Source organism: Coregonus lavaretus (assembly GCF_964263955.1).
Source record: "Coregonus lavaretus genome assembly, chromosome: 19".
NCBI lineage: Eukaryota > Metazoa > Chordata > Actinopteri > Salmoniformes > Salmonidae > Coregonus > Coregonus lavaretus.
Window position 1 is genome coordinate 35205165 of NC_140006.1, and position 20419 is coordinate 35225583.

The 20419-nt window shown below is 43.9% G+C and overlaps 1 protein-coding gene across 1 annotated transcript in view; it reads left to right on the forward strand.

The window, feature by feature from the left end:
* LOC311146372 (cytosolic phospholipase A2-like) overlaps positions 1–15919 on the forward strand; it is a gene marked incomplete at both ends in the record, with an annotated part of 38045 nt that extends 22126 nt beyond the window's left edge. Inside the window, 8 exons of the mRNA XM_084182858.1 lie at positions 425–562; positions 940–1029; positions 4525–4590; positions 4738–4983; positions 5261–5445; positions 7865–8054; positions 14975–15132; positions 15779–15919. Of these exons, the coding sequence (XP_084038984.1) occupies positions 425–562; positions 940–1029; positions 4525–4590; positions 4738–4983; positions 5261–5445; positions 7865–8054; positions 14975–15132; positions 15779–15919 (1214 nt within the window). The remainder of the gene's footprint in view (positions 1–424; positions 563–939; positions 1030–4524; positions 4591–4737; positions 4984–5260; positions 5446–7864; positions 8055–14974; positions 15133–15778) is intronic.
* Positions 15920–20419: the final 4500 nt, after the last annotated feature.

A 20419-nucleotide genomic window follows, 5' to 3' on the forward strand; every position in this document is an offset into this window, starting at 1 on the left:
ACGGTATGTGGGTCCATTCCGGTATACTGATATTCATGATATATCGCCCAGCCTTACTGGGAATCAATTCATCAAAGTTCTTGTAAGGTTAACCATCGATGGGAACGCTTCAACGTTCGGGTATTAGTTATGATATTATAATAAATTGCTTTCCATTGCAAGCAAGGGCCCTAATGTGATATGATTATAATAACCTTGTATTGGGGTAACCCAGCTAGTTTCCACCATTGAAAGGCTTCTGTGAGCTTGATACACAGTAGTAGCCATTTGAGCTAAAACACTGTCCCACCAGTAATTGGAGTGAAGCTAATTATACAGCTGTCAGTCTGGTTTCACAAGGCTAATTCTACAGTACAAGAACACTTACCGTCATTATTACTAATAGATGTGTCATTTCTCTCCTATTGTGTGTTTTGACGAGCAGACTGGGTGGAGTTTACACCGTATGAGATTGGCATGGCCAAGTATGGCACCTTCATGTCCCCGGGCCTGTTTGGCAGTAAGTTCTTCATGGGCAGTGTGGTGAGACAGTACGAGGAGAACCCCCTGCATTTCCTCATGGGTAAGACAGGCTGCACATTCAGTACAGATGTAGGATCTTAATTTGAGCTTGTTTGCTACAGCAGGAAAATAATCCTGCAGCAACAGGAAATGTGATTTATTATGCGGATGATAATTAATGGACATTTTTGTAGGGGTTGATACATTTTTCATAAGGAAATATCAAGTGGAAATTATAAACGTCAGAAGCCTTTTTAAACCTCAAATACACTAAATGTTACATTTCCTGCAACAGGGTGATCAAATTAAGACACTACACACAGTACGATATGCACCTGAGCTTTCATACAGGCATACACACATGAGCACACACTCACAAACATAGACTAGATACGCATTTGACTAGATACACAAAGTTGTCTACTGTATCTCTTCTAGGGGTGTGGGGCAGTGCTTTCTCCATCCTCTTCAACCGGGTCATGGGGGTCAAAGGGACCACTGGAGGTAGCACCATGGAAGAGGAGCTTGGTAAGATACTAACAAACCATCGTACAAAACCTACCTTTGTCTCTCTGTCTCTTTAAATGCATGCTCTGTGCGTGCATACGCATCAGGGTTTCTGTTAGGAAAATGTGGAGCAGGACATTTGACCGGCAGCATTTTAATTGACCATACATTTGAGAAATGTACCATACCCATATCCATTGGGTGCGTAACCTGATTAGGGTGTCTACCCACGGTGCTCAGAATGACAGAAATCACATCACATTTTGATTATGGTAATTTATCTTAACAGAACATGCAAATCGAGGATGCAACAGTGTGGGTCCTTACCAAATTCCGATGCGCACATTGAAGATGTTAGAATAACTGCCACATATACTTTTCCTCAACCAACAAGATGAGTAACAAACAGCAAAATCACTAGCCTATGTCAATCTACTGTCTCCCATAGTAGAAAAGTTTACCTATTCTATTGGTCAGCTTGTCGTTCTGTGCGAAAAAGAAATCAATAAATCAATCAAATGTTATTTATAAAGCCTTTTTTACATCAGCAGATGTCACAAAGTGCTATACAGAAACCCAGCCTAAAACCCCAAACAGCAAGCATGGCCAATTCCAAACAGACTCTGGGACAGTTGTTGGACGATAGATCCCAAATTCATACAACCAGTAGGCCTCAGGTGTCAAATTCATTCCACGGAGGGCCGAGTGTCTGTGGGTCTTCGCTCCTCCCTTGTACTTGATTGATTAATTAAAGGTCACTAATTACTAAGGAACTCCCCTCACCTGGTTGTCTAAGTCTTAATTGAAAGGAAAAACCAAAAACCCGCAGACACTAGGCCCTCCATGGATTGAGTTTGACACGCCTGCAGTAGGCCTAGGCTACATTTTTTTTTAAACAATGAGGCTGATGCAACAGATCAGAACGTTTAGCTTAAAATGTTGATCAACTATTATTTCTTCACATTATAAGCACAGCAATGTGCACAAGGGATTAGGCTACATGTGAATGTTGGTTCCATAATGCAGTTAGCAGGAAAACACTGTTGTCAAAAGCTCACTGCACATGCGAGCGGTTTCATCTGACCGAGATCAAAATATCTGTTAGAAATTAGAAAGAGGGGAGATCTAGCATGGGTTGCTAATATGACTAGGGTTGTGCCTTTGGCTACTGGACAATGAAAGAAAGTTTATTTGAAAACCAATAGAACATGAGAGAAATAGGCTACTGGTTTCAATGGCATATGGAAGTCTTTATAAAATAATTTCCTCCATGTTTCTATGGTCGGATTTTACTTTGAAGCAAGGTAAGACATGCCTCATGTAGTAAAACGTTCAGGTTTCAAACAATTAAGTATAGCCTATGTTTTCAAAATGCATACTGCCTCCAGCTCATTGCAAAGTGGTGTGTTACATGCTGAAGCCTGCCTACCGTTGCCTACAGTGAGGCAAAAAAGTATTTGATCCCCTGCTGATTTTGTACGTTTGCCCACTGACAAAGACATGATCAGTCCATAATTTTAATGGTAGGTTTATTTGAACAGTGAGAGACAGAATAACAACAAAAAAATCCAGAAAAACGCATGTCAAAAATTTTATGAATTGATTTGCATTTTAATGAGGGAAATAAGTATTTGACCCCTCTGCAAAACATGACTTAGTACTTGGTGGCAAAACCCTTGTTGGAAATCACAGAGGTCAGACATTTCTTGTAGTTGGCCACCAGGTTTGCACACATCTCAGGAGGGATTTTGTTCCACTCCTCTTTGCAGATCTTCTCCAAGTCATTAAGGTTTCGAGGCTGACGTTTGGCAACTCGAACCTTTAGCTCTCTCCACAGATTTTCTATGGGATTAAGGTCTGGAGACTGGCTAGGCCACTCCAGGACCTTAATGTGCTTCTTCTTGAGCCACTCCTTTGTTGTCTTGGCCGTGTGTTTTGGGTCATTGTCATGCTGGAATACCCATCCACGACCCATTTTCAATTCCCTGGCTGAGGGAAGGAGGTTCTCAACCAAGATTTTACGGTACATGGCCTCGTCCATCGTCCATTTGATGCGGTGAAGTTGTCCTGTCCCCTTAGCAGAAAAACACCCCCAAAGCATAATGTTTCCACCTCCATGTTTGACGGTGGGGATGGTGTTCTTGGGGTCATAGGCAGCATTCCTCCTCCTCTAAACACGGCAAGTTGAGTTAATGCGAAAGAGCTCGATTTTGGTTTCATCTGACCACAACACTTTCACCCAGTTTTCCTCTGAATCATTCAGATGTTCATTGGCAAACTTCAGACGGCCCTGTATATGTGCTTTCTTGAGCAGGGGGACCTTGCGGGCGCTGCAGGATTTCAGTCCTTCACGGCTTAGTGTGTTACCAATTGTTTTCTTGGTGACTATGGTCCCAGCTGCCTTGAGATCATTGGCAAGATCCTCCTGTGTAGTTCTGGGCTGATTCCCCACCGTTCTCATGATCATTGCAACTCCACGAGGTGAGATCTTGCATGGAGCCCCAGGCCGAGGGAGATTGACAGCTCTTTTGTGTTTCTTCCATTTGCGAGTAATCGCACCAACTGTTGTCACCTTCTCACCAAGCTGCTTGGCGATGGTCTTGTAGCCCATTCCAGCCTTGTATAGGTCTACAATCTTGTCCCTGACATCCTTGGAGAGCTCTTTGGTCTTGGCCATGGTGGAGAGTTTGGAATCTGATTGATTGATTGCTTCTGTGGACAGGTGTCTTTTATACAGGTAACAAACTGAGATTAGGAGCACTCCCTTTAAGAGTGTGCTCCTAATCTCAGCTCGTTACCTGTATAAAAGACACCTGGGAGCCAGAAATCTTTCTGATTGAGAGGCGATCAAATACTTACTTCCCTCATTAAAATGCAATCAATTTCTAACATTTTTGACATGTGTTTTTCTGGATTTTTTTGTTGTTATTCTGTCTCACACTGTTAAAATAAACCTACCTATGGACTGATCATTTCTTTGTCAGTGGGCAAACGTACAAAATCAGCAGGGGATCAAATACTTTTTTCCCTCACTGTATATACACTTGAATGGCAAATGCGCTTCAATTACCAATTTAATAGGCTATAAAGCATTATTTTGCAATAGGATTTTTGTCTTCTCCTGGACAATTGGCTGGCGCCAGTTCTATTTATCGGCTTTTTATTTATTTATTGTCCAAAAGCCGACTTTTACCGGATAACAGAAACCCCGGTGTGTGTGTGTGTGTGTGCGTTTCTTCCAGACCTAATGTGAAAGCAACTCTAATGGCACTTTAATATCTTGCTGAGGTTAGTAAGCACATTCACTGAGAACTCCATGGTAGTTCATAGTCACACCAATATACAGAAAAGTTAGAAACTGACTGGATGTGGTAGTCTAGTCAGCAAGCTCATACTGTGGATAGTGAGTTAGTTCAAATTTTATTGTCACATGCACAAGTACAGTGAAAATATTAAGTTAGAGACAGTGTGTGGGTTTGGTTTTCACATGAATGTTGTTGTGTCACTGTTTTTCAGAGCAAATAAAGCCTCAGCACATTGTGGGTGAGGAGACGCAGGAAAATGAGGACGAGCCAAGAAAAGGTAAAATAATTGTGTGCATGCATGTTTACGGTCTACGAGATAGAAAGGTGTGGGGTGTGTGTTGGGTGTCTTGGGGCTTTGGTAGCAACATCCTTTCCCCATTTCACCCCCTCTCCTCATCCCCCTCTCCTCCATCCTCCCCTCCAGCGGGTGGAACAGAGAACCAGGAGGCAGAGGAAGAGCTCCAGCGTAGTGCCCAGGCCAGCTGGACTAGCAGGATGTTCACCTCCCTGGTGGGGGAGTCTACTCTCTTCAACTCCCGTGAGGGCAGAGCGGGCAAGGTGCACAACTTCATGCTGGGGCTCAACCTCAACTCCTCCATGCCTTTCTCCCCCTTCAACAACGGATCATACACACACCACAACCTGGAGGAGGAACAGGACGCCGTCACAGGTCTGAGATCAGTTTAAAGGGGGTCCGAGTGGGTGGGGGCGGCGGGTTAACAGCCGAATGTCTGTAATAAGTCTATCACCATGATTGTCTAAGATTGGAAACCTGTTAGACTGTTCAGACCCATTAACCCATCTCTATGTGGATGGGTAAAGCAATACATCAACTATCAAATCAAGGCTTTGAATTACTATTATAGACTATTTGTGAGAATGGTTGATTGATTTGATAGATGATGACATGTTTTGCTTTATTGTCTCCTTCCCGCGGTCTCCCTCAGACCCAAATGAGTTTGACCGCATCTACGAGCCGCTGGACGTAAAGAGTAAGAAGATCCACATAGTGGACAGTGGTCTGACCTATAACCTCCCGTACCCCCTCATCCTGCGGCCGCAGCGTGGCGTCGACCTCATCATCTCCTTCGACTTCTCAGCCCGCCCCAGTGACTCCAGCCCACCCTTTAAGGTGAGCAACGCACACACATTCAGACACACACACACACACACTGTATATACAAACATACTGCACACACACACACATTTAAAATACTTTATTCGAATCCACAAATCACATTACAGTCAAACATTTCATAGGTCATGGATATAGGGACACTTATGGATACAGAAAGCACCTTCTTCTAAACGCAGCAGGGCTGCCGATGACCGCTGACACGGAGCAGTACCTCGCTATCTGCTTTGCCTTTGTCCTATGCAGGCCTGCAATCTGAAGGCCACGTACTGTCAGCCTATACAGTGCATTTGGAAAGTATTCAGACACCTTCCCTTTTTCCACATTTTGTTACGTTACAGCCTTATTCTAAAATGGATTAAAAAAATTAAAACATCTCATCAATCTACACACAATACCCCATAATGACAAAGTGAAAACAGGTTTTTAAAAACATAAATACCTTATTTACATAAGTATTCAGACCCTTTGCTATGAGACTCGAAATTGAGCTCAGGTGCGTCCTGTTTCCATTGATCATCCTTGAGATGTTTCTACAACTTGATTGGAGTCCACCTGTGGTAAATTCAATTGATTGGACATGATTTGGAAAGGCACACACCTGTCTATATAAGGTCCCAGAGTTGACAGTGCATGTCAGAGCAAAAACCAAGCCATGAGGTTGAAGGATTTGTCTGTAGTGCTCCGAGACAGGATTGTGTCGAGGCACAGATCTGGGGAAGGGTGCCAAAAAATGTCAGCAGCATTGAAGGTCCCCAAGAACACAGTGCCCTCCATCATTCTTAAATTTAAGAAGTTTGGAACCACCAAGACTCTTCCTGGCCGCCCGGCCAAACTGAGCAATCGGGGGTGAAGGGCCTTGGTCGGAGAGGTGACCAAGAACCCGATGGTAACTCTGACAGAGCTCTAGAGTTCCTCTGTGTGGAGATGGGAGAACCTTCCAGAAGGACAACCATCTCTGCAGCACTCCACCAAATCAGGACTTTATGGTAGAGTGGAAGCCACTCCTCAGTAAAAGGCAAATGACAGTTTGCCAAAAGGCACCTAAAGGACTCTCAGACCATGAGAAACAAGATTCTCGGGTCTGATGAAACCAAGATTGAACTCTTTGGCCTGAATGCCAAGCTTCACGTCTGGAGGAAACCTGGCACCATCCCTACGGTGAAGCATGGTGGTGGAAGCATCATGCTGTGGCGATATTTTTCAGCGGCAGGGACTGGGAGACTAGTCAGAATCGATGGAAAGATGAACCGAGCAAAGTACAGAGCGATCCTTGATGAAGCCTTGATCCTTGATGAAGCGCTCAGGACCTCAGACTGGGGCGAAGATTCACGTTCCAACAGGAAAACGACCTGACAACGCAGGAGTGGCTTCGGGACAAGTCTCTGAATGTCCTTGAGTGGCACAGCCAGATCCCGGACTTAAACCTAATCGAACATCTCTGGAGAGACCTGAAAATAGCTGTGCAGCAACGCTCCCCATCCAACCTGACAGAGCTTGAGAGGATCTGCAGAGAAGAATGGGAGAAACTCTCCAAATACAGGTGTGCCAAGCTTGTAGCGTCATACCCAAGAAGACTCGAGACTGTAATCGCTGCCAAAGGTGCTTCAACAAAGTACTGAGTAAAGGGTCTGAATACTTAGGTAAATGTGATATTTCAGTTTGTATTTCTAATATATTTGCCCCAAATCCTAAAAACGTGTTTTTGCTTTGTCATTATGGGGTATTGTGTGTAGATTGATGAGGGGAAAAAACAATTTAATCAATTTTAGAATAAGGCTGTAACGTAACAAAATGTGGAAAAAGTCAAAGGGTCTGAATACTTTCCAAATGCACTGTACATGGCAGAGACTGCCAAATATCCACACTTCAAGTTTGCATTGATAACCGAGGCTGTTTAGGTGCTGGTATTTCAGCAACTTGCCAGCAAAGGCCTGCTCCATGTAGGAGTCAAAAGAACAACCCACTTCCAAAATGAGCACCTCCCTCCGGCCTCCCCCCACAACAATATCTGACTTATTTGGTATATAAGAAAACACATCATCAACATCAAACCAGCCTCCTCTGACAAGAGAATGCTTGTGAAAAGCACTGATGGTGTTACTGTCTCTCACCTCACTAGCTATCAGGTTGACGAGGCGATCATATCTAGCTATGTATAAGTCCTTGTATAAACAGTAGCCATTAACAACATGTGAAACTCCATTGCATTTGACTCATGTTATACAACGTGATACACAATGGATTGGATATACAAGCCAATTTTAGCTCTCTGCACAACAATATATTTAGACCAATATTTACTCTGTTTTACAAAAACATTTGAGAATGTAGTAAATCTATATGACATACCATTTTTTACAACTGTCCGTTTATTGACTGTTTGTTCTTCAATCTACTGTTCTGTGTGTGTCAGGAGCTCCTGCTAGCTGAGAAATGGGCTCGCATGAACAAGCTGCCCTTCCCAAAGATCGACCCCAAAGTGTTTGACCGTGAGGGCCTCAAGGAGTGTTATGTCTTCAAACCCCGCAAGGAAGACAGGTGCTGCCCCACCGTCATCCATTTTGTACTGGCCAACATCAACTTCAGGGAATTCAAAGCTCCCGGTGAGGACTGGTGAAACTGGGATACTACTGTATGGCTGTAGGATCAGGGAAAACTCTAGGGTGCATCTGAAATGGCATCCTATTCCCAATATAGTACACTACTTTTGAACAGAGCCATATGGCCAAAAGTAGCGCACTATATAGGGAAATGGGTGCCATTTTGGACGTACCCTAGGCCTTAGTTTTAGGCCCATAAACTAGAAGGTGTAATACTGTGTTACAGGCTATAACTTTGGCACAGAGTTTTTCCTGGTGAGCTTAGATGGTTGTGAAAAATTGAAGGTCCTAGCTATGATCTATAGGCCGGGTTGCCTGAAGACGTCCCAAAAACAATGTGTGGAGGCAGAAGGCCGTGTGTTGTTATGATTCTAGACTGTCAGATAACTAGCAACAATGACAAGAAACTGCCATTCGGGGAAATCGTAGGCTGCTCGTTTCAGCTAGTTGTCTCTTGTTATTGATGCATGTGACAAATTGTATTTGTCACATGCAACGGGTGTAGACTTTAACGTGAAATGCTTGCTTACGAGCCGTTCCCAACAATGCAGAGTTAAACAAATAATTATAAATAGAAAAATAGTAACACAAGGAATAAAATACACAATAATTAAGCTATATAATGGGAGTACCAGTACCAGATCAATGTGCAGGGGTATGAGGTATTTGAGGTAGATGTGTACATAAAGGCAGGGTAAAGTGACTAGACATCAGGATAGATAATAATATGAGTAAAATAAAGAACAGAGTAGCAGCAGCATATGATGTGTGTGTTATGTGTGTGCATGTGTGTGTGTTTGTGTTGTCGGTGTGTGTGTGGTGTGTGCGTAAATAGTGTATGCAAATGTGTGTGGGTTGTGTATTAGAGTGTTGGTGTAGTGTGTGTGTGAGTGAGTGAGTGTGTACAGTGGGGAAAAAAAGTATTTAGTCAGCCACCAATTGTGCAAGTTCTCACACTTAAAAAGATGAGAGAGGCCTGTAATTTTCATCATAGGTACACGTCAACTATGACAGACAAATTGAGCAAAAAATATCCAGAAAATCACATTGTAGGATTTTTAATGAATTTATTTGCAAATTATGGTGGAAAATAAGTATTTGGTCACCTACAAACAAGCAAGATTTCTGGCTCTCACAGACCTGTAACTTCTTCCCTCCCGTTGTCCTAGGGTCAAAATGACCCGCCACTGTGTTGAACCAACTTTATTTAATTTTTATATTTTTGGGATCATTTGTGAGAAGGAAGCAGTGAGACTTTAAAGAAAGTATCACTGCCTCCTTCTCACAAAAGATCCAAAAAATATAAAAATTAAATAAAGTTGGTTCAACACAGTGGCGGGTCATTTTGACCCTAGGACAACGGGAGGGTTAAGAGGCTCCTCTGTCCTCCACTCGTTACCTGTATTAATGGCACCTGTTTGAACTTGTTATCAGTATAAAAGACACCTGTCCACAACCTCAAACAGTCACACTCCAAACTCCACTATGGCCAAGACCAAAGAGCTGTCAAAGGACACCAGAAACAAAATTGTAGACCTGCACCAGGCTGGGAAGACTGAATCTGCAATAGGTAAGCAGCTTGGTTTGAAGAAATCAACTGTGGGAGCAATTATTAGGAAATGGAAGACATACAAGACCACTGATAATCTCCCTCGATCTGGGGCTCCACGCAAGATCTCACCCCATGGGGTCAAAATGATCACAAGAACGGTGAGCAAAAATCCCAGAACCACACGGGGGGACCTAGTGAATGACCTGCAGAGAGCTGGGACCAAAGTAACAAAGCCTACCATCAGTAACACACTACGCCGCCAGGGACTCAAATCCTGCAGTGCCAGACGTGTCCCCCTGCTTAAGCCAGTACATGTCCAGGCCCGTCTGAAGTTTGCTAGAGTGCATTTGGATGATCCAGAAGAGGATTGGGAGAATGTCAGATGAAATCAAAATAGAACTCCCTGCCGGCTGCAACCGGGAGACCAATGGGGCGGCGCACAATTGGCCCAGCGTCGTCCAGGGTAGGGGAGGGAATGGCCGGCAGGGAGGTAGCTCAGTTGGTAGAGCATGGCGTTTGCAACGCCAGGGTTGTGGGTTCGATTCCCACGGGGGGCCAGTAAGAAAAAAAAAAAAAAAAAAAAAAAAGAATTATGTATGCACTAACTGTAAGTCGCTCTGGATAAGAGCGTCTGCTAAATAATGTAAAATGTAAATGCAAAATGGGTGGAAACATCATGCTTTGGGGCTGTTTTTCTGCAAAGGGACCAGGACGACTGATCCGTGTAAAGGAAAGAATGAATGGGGCCATGTATCGTGAGATTTTGAGTGAAAACCTCCTTCTATCAGCAAGGGCATTGAAGATGAAACGTGGCTGGGTCTTTCAGCATGACAATGATCCCAAACACACCGCCCGGGCAACGAAGGAGTGGCTTCGTAAGAAGCATTTCAAGGTCCTGGAGTGGCCTAGCCAGTCTCCAGATCTCAACCCCATAGAAAATCTTTGGAGGGAGTTGAAAGTCCGTGTTGCCCAGCGACAGCCCCAAAACATCACTGCTCTAGAGGAGATCTGCATGGAGGAATGGGCCAAAATACCAGCAACAGTGTGTGAAAACCTTGTGAAGACTTACAGAAAACGTTTGACCTGTGTCATTGCCAACAAAGGGTATATAACAAAGTATTGAGAAACTTTTGTTATTGACCAAATACTTATTTTCCACCATAATTTGCAAATAAATTCATTAAAAATCCTACAATGTGATTTTCAGAATTTTTTTTCCTAATTTTGTCTGTCATAGTTGACGTGTACCTATGATGAAAATTACAGGCCTCTCATCTTTTTAAGTGGGAGAACTTGCACAATTGGTGGCTGACTAAATAATTTTCTTCCCCACTGTATGTAAACTTCTGACTTCAACTGGGAGGGAATAGGACCACCCACTTGGGACCCAGGCCCAGCCAATCAGAATGAGTTTTTCCACACAAAGGGTTTTTTTACAGTCAGAAATACTCCTCAGTTTCATCAGCTGTCCAGGAGGCTGGTCTCAGACGATCCCGCAGGTGAAGAAGCCGGATGTGGAGGTCCTGGGCTGGCGTGGTTACACTTGGTCTGCGGTTGTGAGGCCGGTTGGACGCACTGCCAAATTCTCTAAAGCGACATTGGAGGAATTAACATTACATTATCTGGCAACAGCTCTGGTGGAGATTCCTGCAGGCAGCATGCCTACTGCACGCTCCCTCAAAACTTGAGACATCTGTGGCATTGTGTTGTGTGACAAAACTGCACATTTTAGAGTGGCCTTTTATTGTCCCCAGCACAAGGTGCACCTGTGTAATGAGCATGCTGTTTAATTAGCTTCTTGATATGCCACACCTGTCAGGTGAATGGATTATCTTGGCAAAGGAGATATGCTCACTAACAGGGATGTAAACAAACAAATTTGTGCTCAAGATTTGAGAGAAATAAGCTTTTCGTGCGTATGGAACATTTCTGGGATCTTTTATTTCAGCTCATGAAACATTGGATCAACATTTTACGTGTTTTGTTTATATTTTTGTTAATTTAAGTATTGTGAGTGTGCATAGAATCAGTGCAAGATAGGGTCAGTGCAGATGGTAACCATTGAATTAACTATTTAGCGTTCTTATGGCTATTATGTCACGTCTATTTGTCTATTATAACCGCGATCGATAAAAGACAGTACTGTGCAGCCGTCTTCATCGACCTGGCCAAGGCTTTCGACTCTGTCAATCACCGCATTCTTATTGGCAGACTAAATAGCCTTGGTTTCTCAAATGACTGCCTCGCGTGGTTCATCAACTACTTCTTAGATAGAGTTCAATGTGTCAAATCGGAGGGCCTGTTGTCTGGACCTCTGGCAGTCTCTATGGGGGTGCCACAGGGTTCAATTCTCGGGCCGACTCTATTCTCTGCGTATATCAATGATGTCGCTCTTGCTGCTGGTGACTCTCAGATCCACCTCTACGCAGACGACACCATTTTGTATACATCTGGCCCTTCATTGGACACTGTGTTAACAAACCTCCAAACGAGCTTCAATGCCATACAAAACTCCTTCCGTAGCCTCCAGTTGCTCTTAAACGCTAGTAAAACTAAATGCATGCTCTTCAATCGAACGCTGCTTGCACCCGCCCGCCCGACTAGAATCACTACTCTCGGCGGGTCTGACTTAGAATATTAATCGGCTTATTTCGCAACAAAGCCTCCTTCACTCATGCTGCCAAACATGCCCTCGTAAAACTGACTATCCTACCAATCCTTGACATCGGCGATGTCATTTACAAAATAGCCTCCAACACTCTACTCAGCAAATTGGATGTAGTCTATCACAGTGCCATCCGTTTTGTCACCAAAGCCCCATATACTACCCACCATTGTGACCTGTATGCTCTCGTTGGCTGGCCCTCACAACAAATCAAAAAAAATCAAATCAAATCAAATTTTATTGGTCACATGCGCCGAATACAACAGGTGCAGACATTACAGTGAAATGCTTACTTACAGCCCTTAACCAACAGTGCATTTATTTTAAACAAAAAAGTAAGAATAAAACAACAACAAAAAAGTGTTGAGAAAAAAAGAGCAGAAGTAAAATAAAGTGACAGTAGGGAGGCTATATATACAGTAAAATAAAGTGACAGTAGGGAGGCTATATATAAAGGGGGGTACCGTTGCATAGTCAATGTGCGGGGGCACCGGCTAGTTGAGGTAGTTGAGGTAATATGTACATGTGGGTAGAGTTAAAGTGACTATGCATAAATACTTAACAGAGTAGCAGCAGCGTAAAAAGGATGGGGTGGGGGGGCAGTGCAAATAGTCCAGGTAGCCATGATTAGCTGTTCAGGAGTCTTATGGCTTGGGGGTAGAAGCTGTTGAGAAGTCTTTTGGACCTAGACTTGGCACTCCGGTACCGCTTGCCGTGCGGTAGCAGAGAGAACAGTCTATGACTAGGGTGGCTGGAGTCTTTGACAATTTTGAGGGCCTTCCTCTGACACCGCCTGGTATAGAGGTCCTGGATGGCAGGGAGCTTTGCCCCAGTGATGTACTGGGCCGTACGCACTACCCTCTGTAGTATGCGCTCCAGCAGGTATATCTCACTGGTCATCACCAAAGCCAACACCTCCTTTGGCCGCCATTCCTTCCAGTTCTCTGCTGCCAATGACTGGAACGAACTGCACAAATCTCTGAAGCTGGAGACTCTTATCTCCCTCACTAACTTTAAGCATCAGTTGTCAGAGCAGCTTAACGATCACTGCACCTGTACACAGCCCATCTGTAATTAGCCCACCCAACTACCTCATCCCCATATTGTTATTTATTTTGCTAATTTGCACTCCAGTATCTCTATTTGCACATCATCTTCTGCACATCTATCACTCCAGTGTTAATACTAAATTGTAATTATTTTGCACTCTGGCCTATTTATTGCCTTACCTCTATAACTTACTACATTTGCACACACTGTATATAGATTTTCTATTTTTCTATTGTGTTATTGACTGTACGTTTTTGTTTGTCCAATATGTAACTCTGTGTTGTTGTTGTTTTTATCGCACTGCTTTGCTTTGTCTTGGCCAGGTCGCAGTTGTAAATGAGAACTTGTTCTCAACTGGCCTACCTGGTTAAATAAAGGTTAAATAAAAAAAATAAAAACAATACTGATATGGCTAAAATTCGCTAGCTAGCTAACCAACAATTTTAACAATGTATTTGAGAGACAGCAAGTGCTCATTGTGCAAATGTATTTATGTTTTTTGTAAACATTTGGAGAGGAAATATAGCTTACATGTTGTCAACAATCCTTTGATTTCGAGCCAACCACGTCTGTTTTGCCCCAAGGGTTGTGACACACATCGGTTTTGTTGCTAAACAACCCATCTGTCTATTGCTACATTAATGACTGCAATGGCTTCATCTTCTTCCTCTATTCCATGAATAGGATTTTGGTCAGAATTGGTGGATGTTGTCATGGTAGCTAGGTGAAATCCCACTGGTGGCTTCATTTTGACCTTTCCCGATCACTAGGGAAAAGACGTAAGAGGAAACAACTCATGTTTATTGGGACATAGACCTACAGTATACGTGGAAGGGGCGGGAGGGCTATTTATGCAATAAGGCACGAGGGGTTGTGGTATATGGCCAAAATACCACGGCTAAGGGCTGTTCTTATGCACGACGCAATGCGGAGTGCCTGGAGACAGCCCTTAGCCGTGGTACATTGGCCATATACCACAAACCCCCGTGGTGCCTTATTGCTTTTATAAACTGGTTACCAAATTAAACTGTTGTCTCTAAGGAATGTTTAGTCTGCTGTTAAAATTTAACTTTCTCACATCACATATCTACACCTCCACAGTAACTGCTCATCAGATAAAACGGCTTCTCGGATCTAAACCTCACTGTCTTGTTATCAACTTAAGTATTACTTGACTAGGTATCCCACTTTCCCTTTCCTTACTGTAAAGACTTATCTCATGACTTAAAAAGGGTATTTTAGGTATTGACAGGTTATTCATTCCATCTCTATGGGATATGGCCCACTATCTGATAAACAAATTCCAACCTATTGCAGAATTCTAACCTATTGTAGGACAGTGTTGTTTAAACATGTAGCATGCCACTCTCTTTCTCCCCCTGTCTCTTAGTTTACTTTCAGCAGAATATTATCTTTGAGATTTTATTCTCTACCAATTCCACTCTATCTTTCCGTTTCAGTATCTGCCATTGTTTCGTCATCTCTACACAGACGCTGGAATGCATTTACTGACATAAGCCAGTCACCTCTGTCATTCTTTGTTGTTTCATAACTGTCTTTCTGATTGTATTTTAGAAGGGCTTTGTGAGTGAGTTGTAAAGATTATATGTGCATAAAAATAACAACACCCACTCTTCTTTTTGTATTGCCCATCAGGAGTCCCTCGAGAGACGGACAAAGAGAAGGAGTTTGGTGACTTTGATGTCTTCGATGACCCAGAGAGTCCATACTCCACGTTCAACTTTCAGTACTCCAACCAGGCCTTCACCCGCCTCCACGACCTCATGGAGTTCAACACGCTCAACAACATCGAGGTACGGGTCTCACACACACACAAACAAGCAAATGCACATACACACACATATGCATGCAGGCATGCACGCACACACACATAGTGATGGGCATTTTACATTTTTGGGCTGTTCGAGTACTTGCATGATTTTATTTAGAGTACTCGTGTCCTCAAATAATAAAAATAAAAATAAAAAATGGAACACAAGCCTGCACTGGAATGAAATATGTGCCTATTTATCTATAGGTCTAACTTGTATGATGCTTGGCTTGGTTTATTTTTTGTTGTGCCCCGCAAATGCACATGTACAAATGGAACACTAGAGTGAAAAAATCTGGGACAAAATGTCACTTTCCCATTTCCCCATCAAGTAATCTCTATGTATGTGTCTCACCACAGGCTGGTGTTGTTGACAGTGTGTAACTGCTGCTGTGATGGAGGGCCAGAATGTGATATACATGTGTTTATTATTAGCCTGTAGTATGTGGTGTATGATCTCTATTTTCAGTACTGTATTTTCTCTGTTCTGTTTCCTCTGTCATCTTCTTATGTTGGTCTCTCTCTCTCCCTCTCTCTCCCCTTCACTCCCATCTCTTTCCCTCTCTCCCCTCTCGCCCCCTCTCTCTCCCCCTCACTCCCATCTCTTTCCCTTTCTCTCTCTGCTGTAGGTGATCAAGGATGCGATAATGGACAGCATCACCCAGAGACAGGAGAACCCCTCACGCTGCTCTGTCTCCATCTCACTCAACGAGATTGAAAACAAGAAGTTCTTGAAACGGGACGTCAGCTCAGCTAAGCTTCCTATATAACTCCACCAGAGACACCTTTCTATATCCATGACAAGATCTGGAGGTTAAGTTTTTTGATAGAACAAAACATTACAGCTCAAAGAACAGATAAGAATGGTAACCAACCTATCCTTGTAGCTGCAAGGCATGTCGCTGTTTGAATGGGATATGAGCCTCACTTCAAGCTAACCTGGTCTCAGATCTGTTTGTGATATCTTGCCAACTCACAACAATGGCCATGGGAGTTAGAAAGACAGCACAAACTGATCTGAGACCAGGCTGACTTAAAGCAACTATGCTGCCTCTTCTTTTGAGCTCGTATGACTGTGTTGTTTGGGAGACAGGATGCAGCACACCTTGTTCTGTACATTCCTGGCCTGGCATCTGGGTGGTGTGGTTGATCTTTAAACGGCTCGCTCGCTCACTCACACACACACACACACTCACACATACACACACTCAAACATACACACACATGCACACATGGGCACACACACACCATCCCTTCATGCAGCAGGCAGAGGAGAGAAGAGAGATCATGCCTGTGAATACATATTTATGTGAAGGCCTGCCTAGTGATGTAAAGTATTCCTGGCAGGGGTCAGTCAAGGCGTGGCATTGGCAAGGGATGAACATTTACTTCTAAAATGGCTTTTACTGACTCACGTATTTGCTGCAGATCCAAACTTGAAATATCTGTAGTTTAAATAGAAGGACTCCTTACAAAGGATATTTTCTTTATACCATTCTAACTATCTTTACCGGTCTCTCGTTCCCTATTGATCTATTTATTTGTATTTTGTTCCATACATACAGGGGGAAGGGTGTTTGGTCTTTTGCTTTATCGTGGCAACATTGCTGAGGTTTAGGGCAACCCAGATGGGGTAATAGCATGTTTTCTTTGTCACACTGTGCCTGTACTCTCCTTTTATGCCACTGCAGGGTCTGAAAAAGGAGCACTCTCCCCGTCTGGGAATTGAACCCCAGTCTCCTGGCCCCCGCGTGACAGGAGGGGATACTTACCACTATACTAACTAGGAGCTCAGGGTTGCCGGTCCACAGCACCACCTCTAAAAACTCTCCTTCTGTGAGGCAATTGGTGAAATTCTATTGGCCCCCACACTCTCCCTAAGCAAGCGCGCTATTCACAGCATTTACACAATGGAGACCTCGCTCTCAGTTCCTCCCTCCGTCCTCCTCCTCCCTCCCTCCTCTTCTCCCTCCTCCCTCCTCTACACTGTAGAAGAGAAGTGGGGGAAGGGATGATGGAATGTTGGCACTCTCCTCCCCTCCTTTCCCCCTGTTTTACCCAGTGGGAGAGAAGCAGGGGATGGCTGGGGAGGAGTGTAAGCTCACTCATCCAGGGGAAGTCCTGGCTGAATGGCGTGATGTGAGGGTGAAGAGACGTGTGGGGAGTTGAGCAAACCTAGAATTTCTCTGAGGCTGGCAGGCTGCAGGTTGAAATGGGCACGCAATACACAGGAAGCTCATTACACACACATTCCATGTTGGGATGGCTCTATTCCATAGATGGTGTCTCACAAAGAACCTCTTCCTTTGGGTTGCTTTTAGCTACTCTGCCACTAACTGTGTCATGCAACTGAGTGAACCCATACCTGTAGAATGGTTAACCCCTTATTTACAGTTCATTCAGAAAGTATTAAGACCCCTTGACTCTTTCCACATTTTGTTACGTTACAGCCTTATTCTATAATGGATTAAATAAAACAAATTCCTCATGAATCTAAACAAAATACCTCATAATGACAAAGCGAAAACAGGTTTTTAGAAATGTTTGCTAAAAAATATATATACAGTGGGGAGAACAAGTATTTGATACACTGCCGATTTTGCAGGTTTTCCTACTTACAAAGCATGTAGAGGTCTGTAATTTTTATCATAGGTACACTTCAACTGTGAGAGACAAAATCTAAAACAAAAATCCAGAAAATCACATTGTATGATTTTTAAGTAATTAATTTGCATTTTATTGCATGACATAAGTATTTGATACATCAGAAAAGCAGAACTTAATATTTGGTACAGAAACCTTTGTTTTCAATTACAGAGATCATACGTTTCCTGTAGGTCTTGACCAGGTTTGCATACACTGCAGCAGGGATTTTGGCCCACTCCTCCATACAGACCTTCTCCAGATCCTTCAGGTTTCGGGGCTGTCGCTGGGCAATACGGACTTTCAGCTCCCTCCAAAGATTTTCCATTAGGTTCAGGTCTGGAGACTGGCTAGGCCACTCCGGACCTTGAGATGCTTCTTACGGAGCCACTCCTTAGTTGCCCTGGCTGTGTGTTTCGGGTCGTTGTCATGCTGGAAGACCCAGCCACGACCCATCTTCAATGCTCTTACTGAGGGAAGGAGGTTGTTGGCCAAGATCTCGCGATACATGGCCCCATCCATCCTCCCCTCAATACGGTGCAGTCGTCCTGTCCCCTTTGCAGAAAAGCATCCCCAAAGAATGATGTTTCCACCTCCATGCTTCACGGTTGGGATGGTGTTCTTGGGGTTGTACTCATCCTTCTTCTTCCTCCAAACACGGCGAGTGGAGTTTAGACCAAAAAGCTATATTTTTGTCTCATCAGACCACATGACCTTCTCCCATTCCTCCTCTGGATCATCCAGATGGTCATTGGCAAACTTCAGACGGGCCTGGACATACACTGGCTTGAGCAGGGGGACCTTGCGTGCGCTGCAGGATTTTAATCCATGACCGCATAGTGTGTTACTAATGGTTTTCTTTGAGACTGTGGTCCCAGCTCTCTTCAGGTCATTGACCAGGTCCTGCCGTGTAGTTCTGGGCTGATCCCTCACCTTCCTCATGATCATTGATGCCCCACGAGGTGAGATCTTGCATGGAGCCCCAGACAAAGGGTGATTGACCGTCATCTTGAACTTCTTCCATTTTCTAATAATTGCGCCAACAGTTGTTGCCGTCTCACCAAGCTGCTTGCCTATTGTCCTGTAGCCCATCCCAGCCTTGTGCAGGTCTACAATTTTATCCCTGATGTCCTTACACAGCTCTCTGGTCTTGGCCATTGTGGAGAGGTTGGAGTCTATTTGATTGAGTGTGTGGACAGGTGTCTTTTATACAGGTAACAAGTTCAAACAGGTGCAGTTAATACAGGTAATGAGTGGAGAACAGGAGGGCTTCTTAAAGAAAAACTAACAGGTCTGTGAGAGCCGGAATTCTTACTGGTTGGTAGGTGATCAAATACTTACAGTGGGGGGAAAAAGTATTTAGTCAGCCACCAATTGTGCAAGTTCTCCCACTTAAAAAGATGAGAGAGGCCTGTAATTTTCATCATGGGTACACGTCAACTATGACAGACAAACTGAGAAAAAAGAATCCAGAAAATCACATTGTAGGATTTTTAATGAATTTATTTGCAAATTATGTAGGAAAACCTGCAAAATCGGCAGTGTATCAAATACTTGTTCTCTCCACTGTATATAAAACAGAAATACCTTATTTACATAAGTATTCAGACCCTTTGCTATGAGACTCTAAATTGAGCTCCGGTGCATCCTGTTTCCATTCATCATCCTTGACATGTTTCTACAACTTGATTGGAGTCCACCTGTGGTAAATTCAATTGATTGGACATGATTTGGAAAGGCACACACCTGTCTATATAAGTTGACAGTGCATGTCAAAGCAAAAACCAAGCCATGAGGTTGAAGGAATTGTCCATAGAGCTCTGAGACAGGATTGTGTCGAGGCACAGATCTGGAGAAGGGTACCATTGAAGGTCCACAAGAACACAGTGGCCTCCATCATACTTAAATGGAATAAGTTTGGAACCACCAAGACTCTTCCTAGAGCTGGCCGCCCAGCCAAACTGAGCAATCGGGGGAGAAGGGCCTTGGTCAGGGAGGTGACCAAGAACCCGATGGTCACTCTGACAGAGCTCTAGAGTTCCTCTGTGGAGATGGGAGAACCTTCCAGAAGGACAACCATCTCTGCAGCACTCCACCAATCAGGCCTTTATGGAAGAGTGGCCAGACGGAAGCCACTCCTCATTAAAAGGCACATGACAACCCGCTTGGAGTTTGCTAAAAGGCACATAAAGGACTCTCAGACCATGAGAAACAAGATTCTTTGGTCTGATGAAACCAAGATTGAACTCTTTGGCCTGAATGCCAAGCGTCACGCCTGGAGGAAACCTAGCACCATCCCTATGGTGAAGCATGGGGGTGGCAGCATCATGCTGTGGGGGATGTTTTTCAGTGGCAAGGACTGGGAGACTAGTCAAGATCGATGGAAAGATGAACAGATCTAAGTACAGAGAGATCCTTGATGAAAACCCGCTCCAGGGCGCTCAGGACCGTAGACTGGGGTGAAAGTTTACCTTCCAACTGGACAATGACCCTAAGCACACAGCCAAGACAACGCAGGAGTGGCTTCTGGAAAGTCTCTGAATGTCCTTGAGTGGCCCAGCCAGAGCCCGGACCTGATCGAACATCTCTGGAGAGACCTGAAAATAGCTGTGCAGCGACGCTCCCCA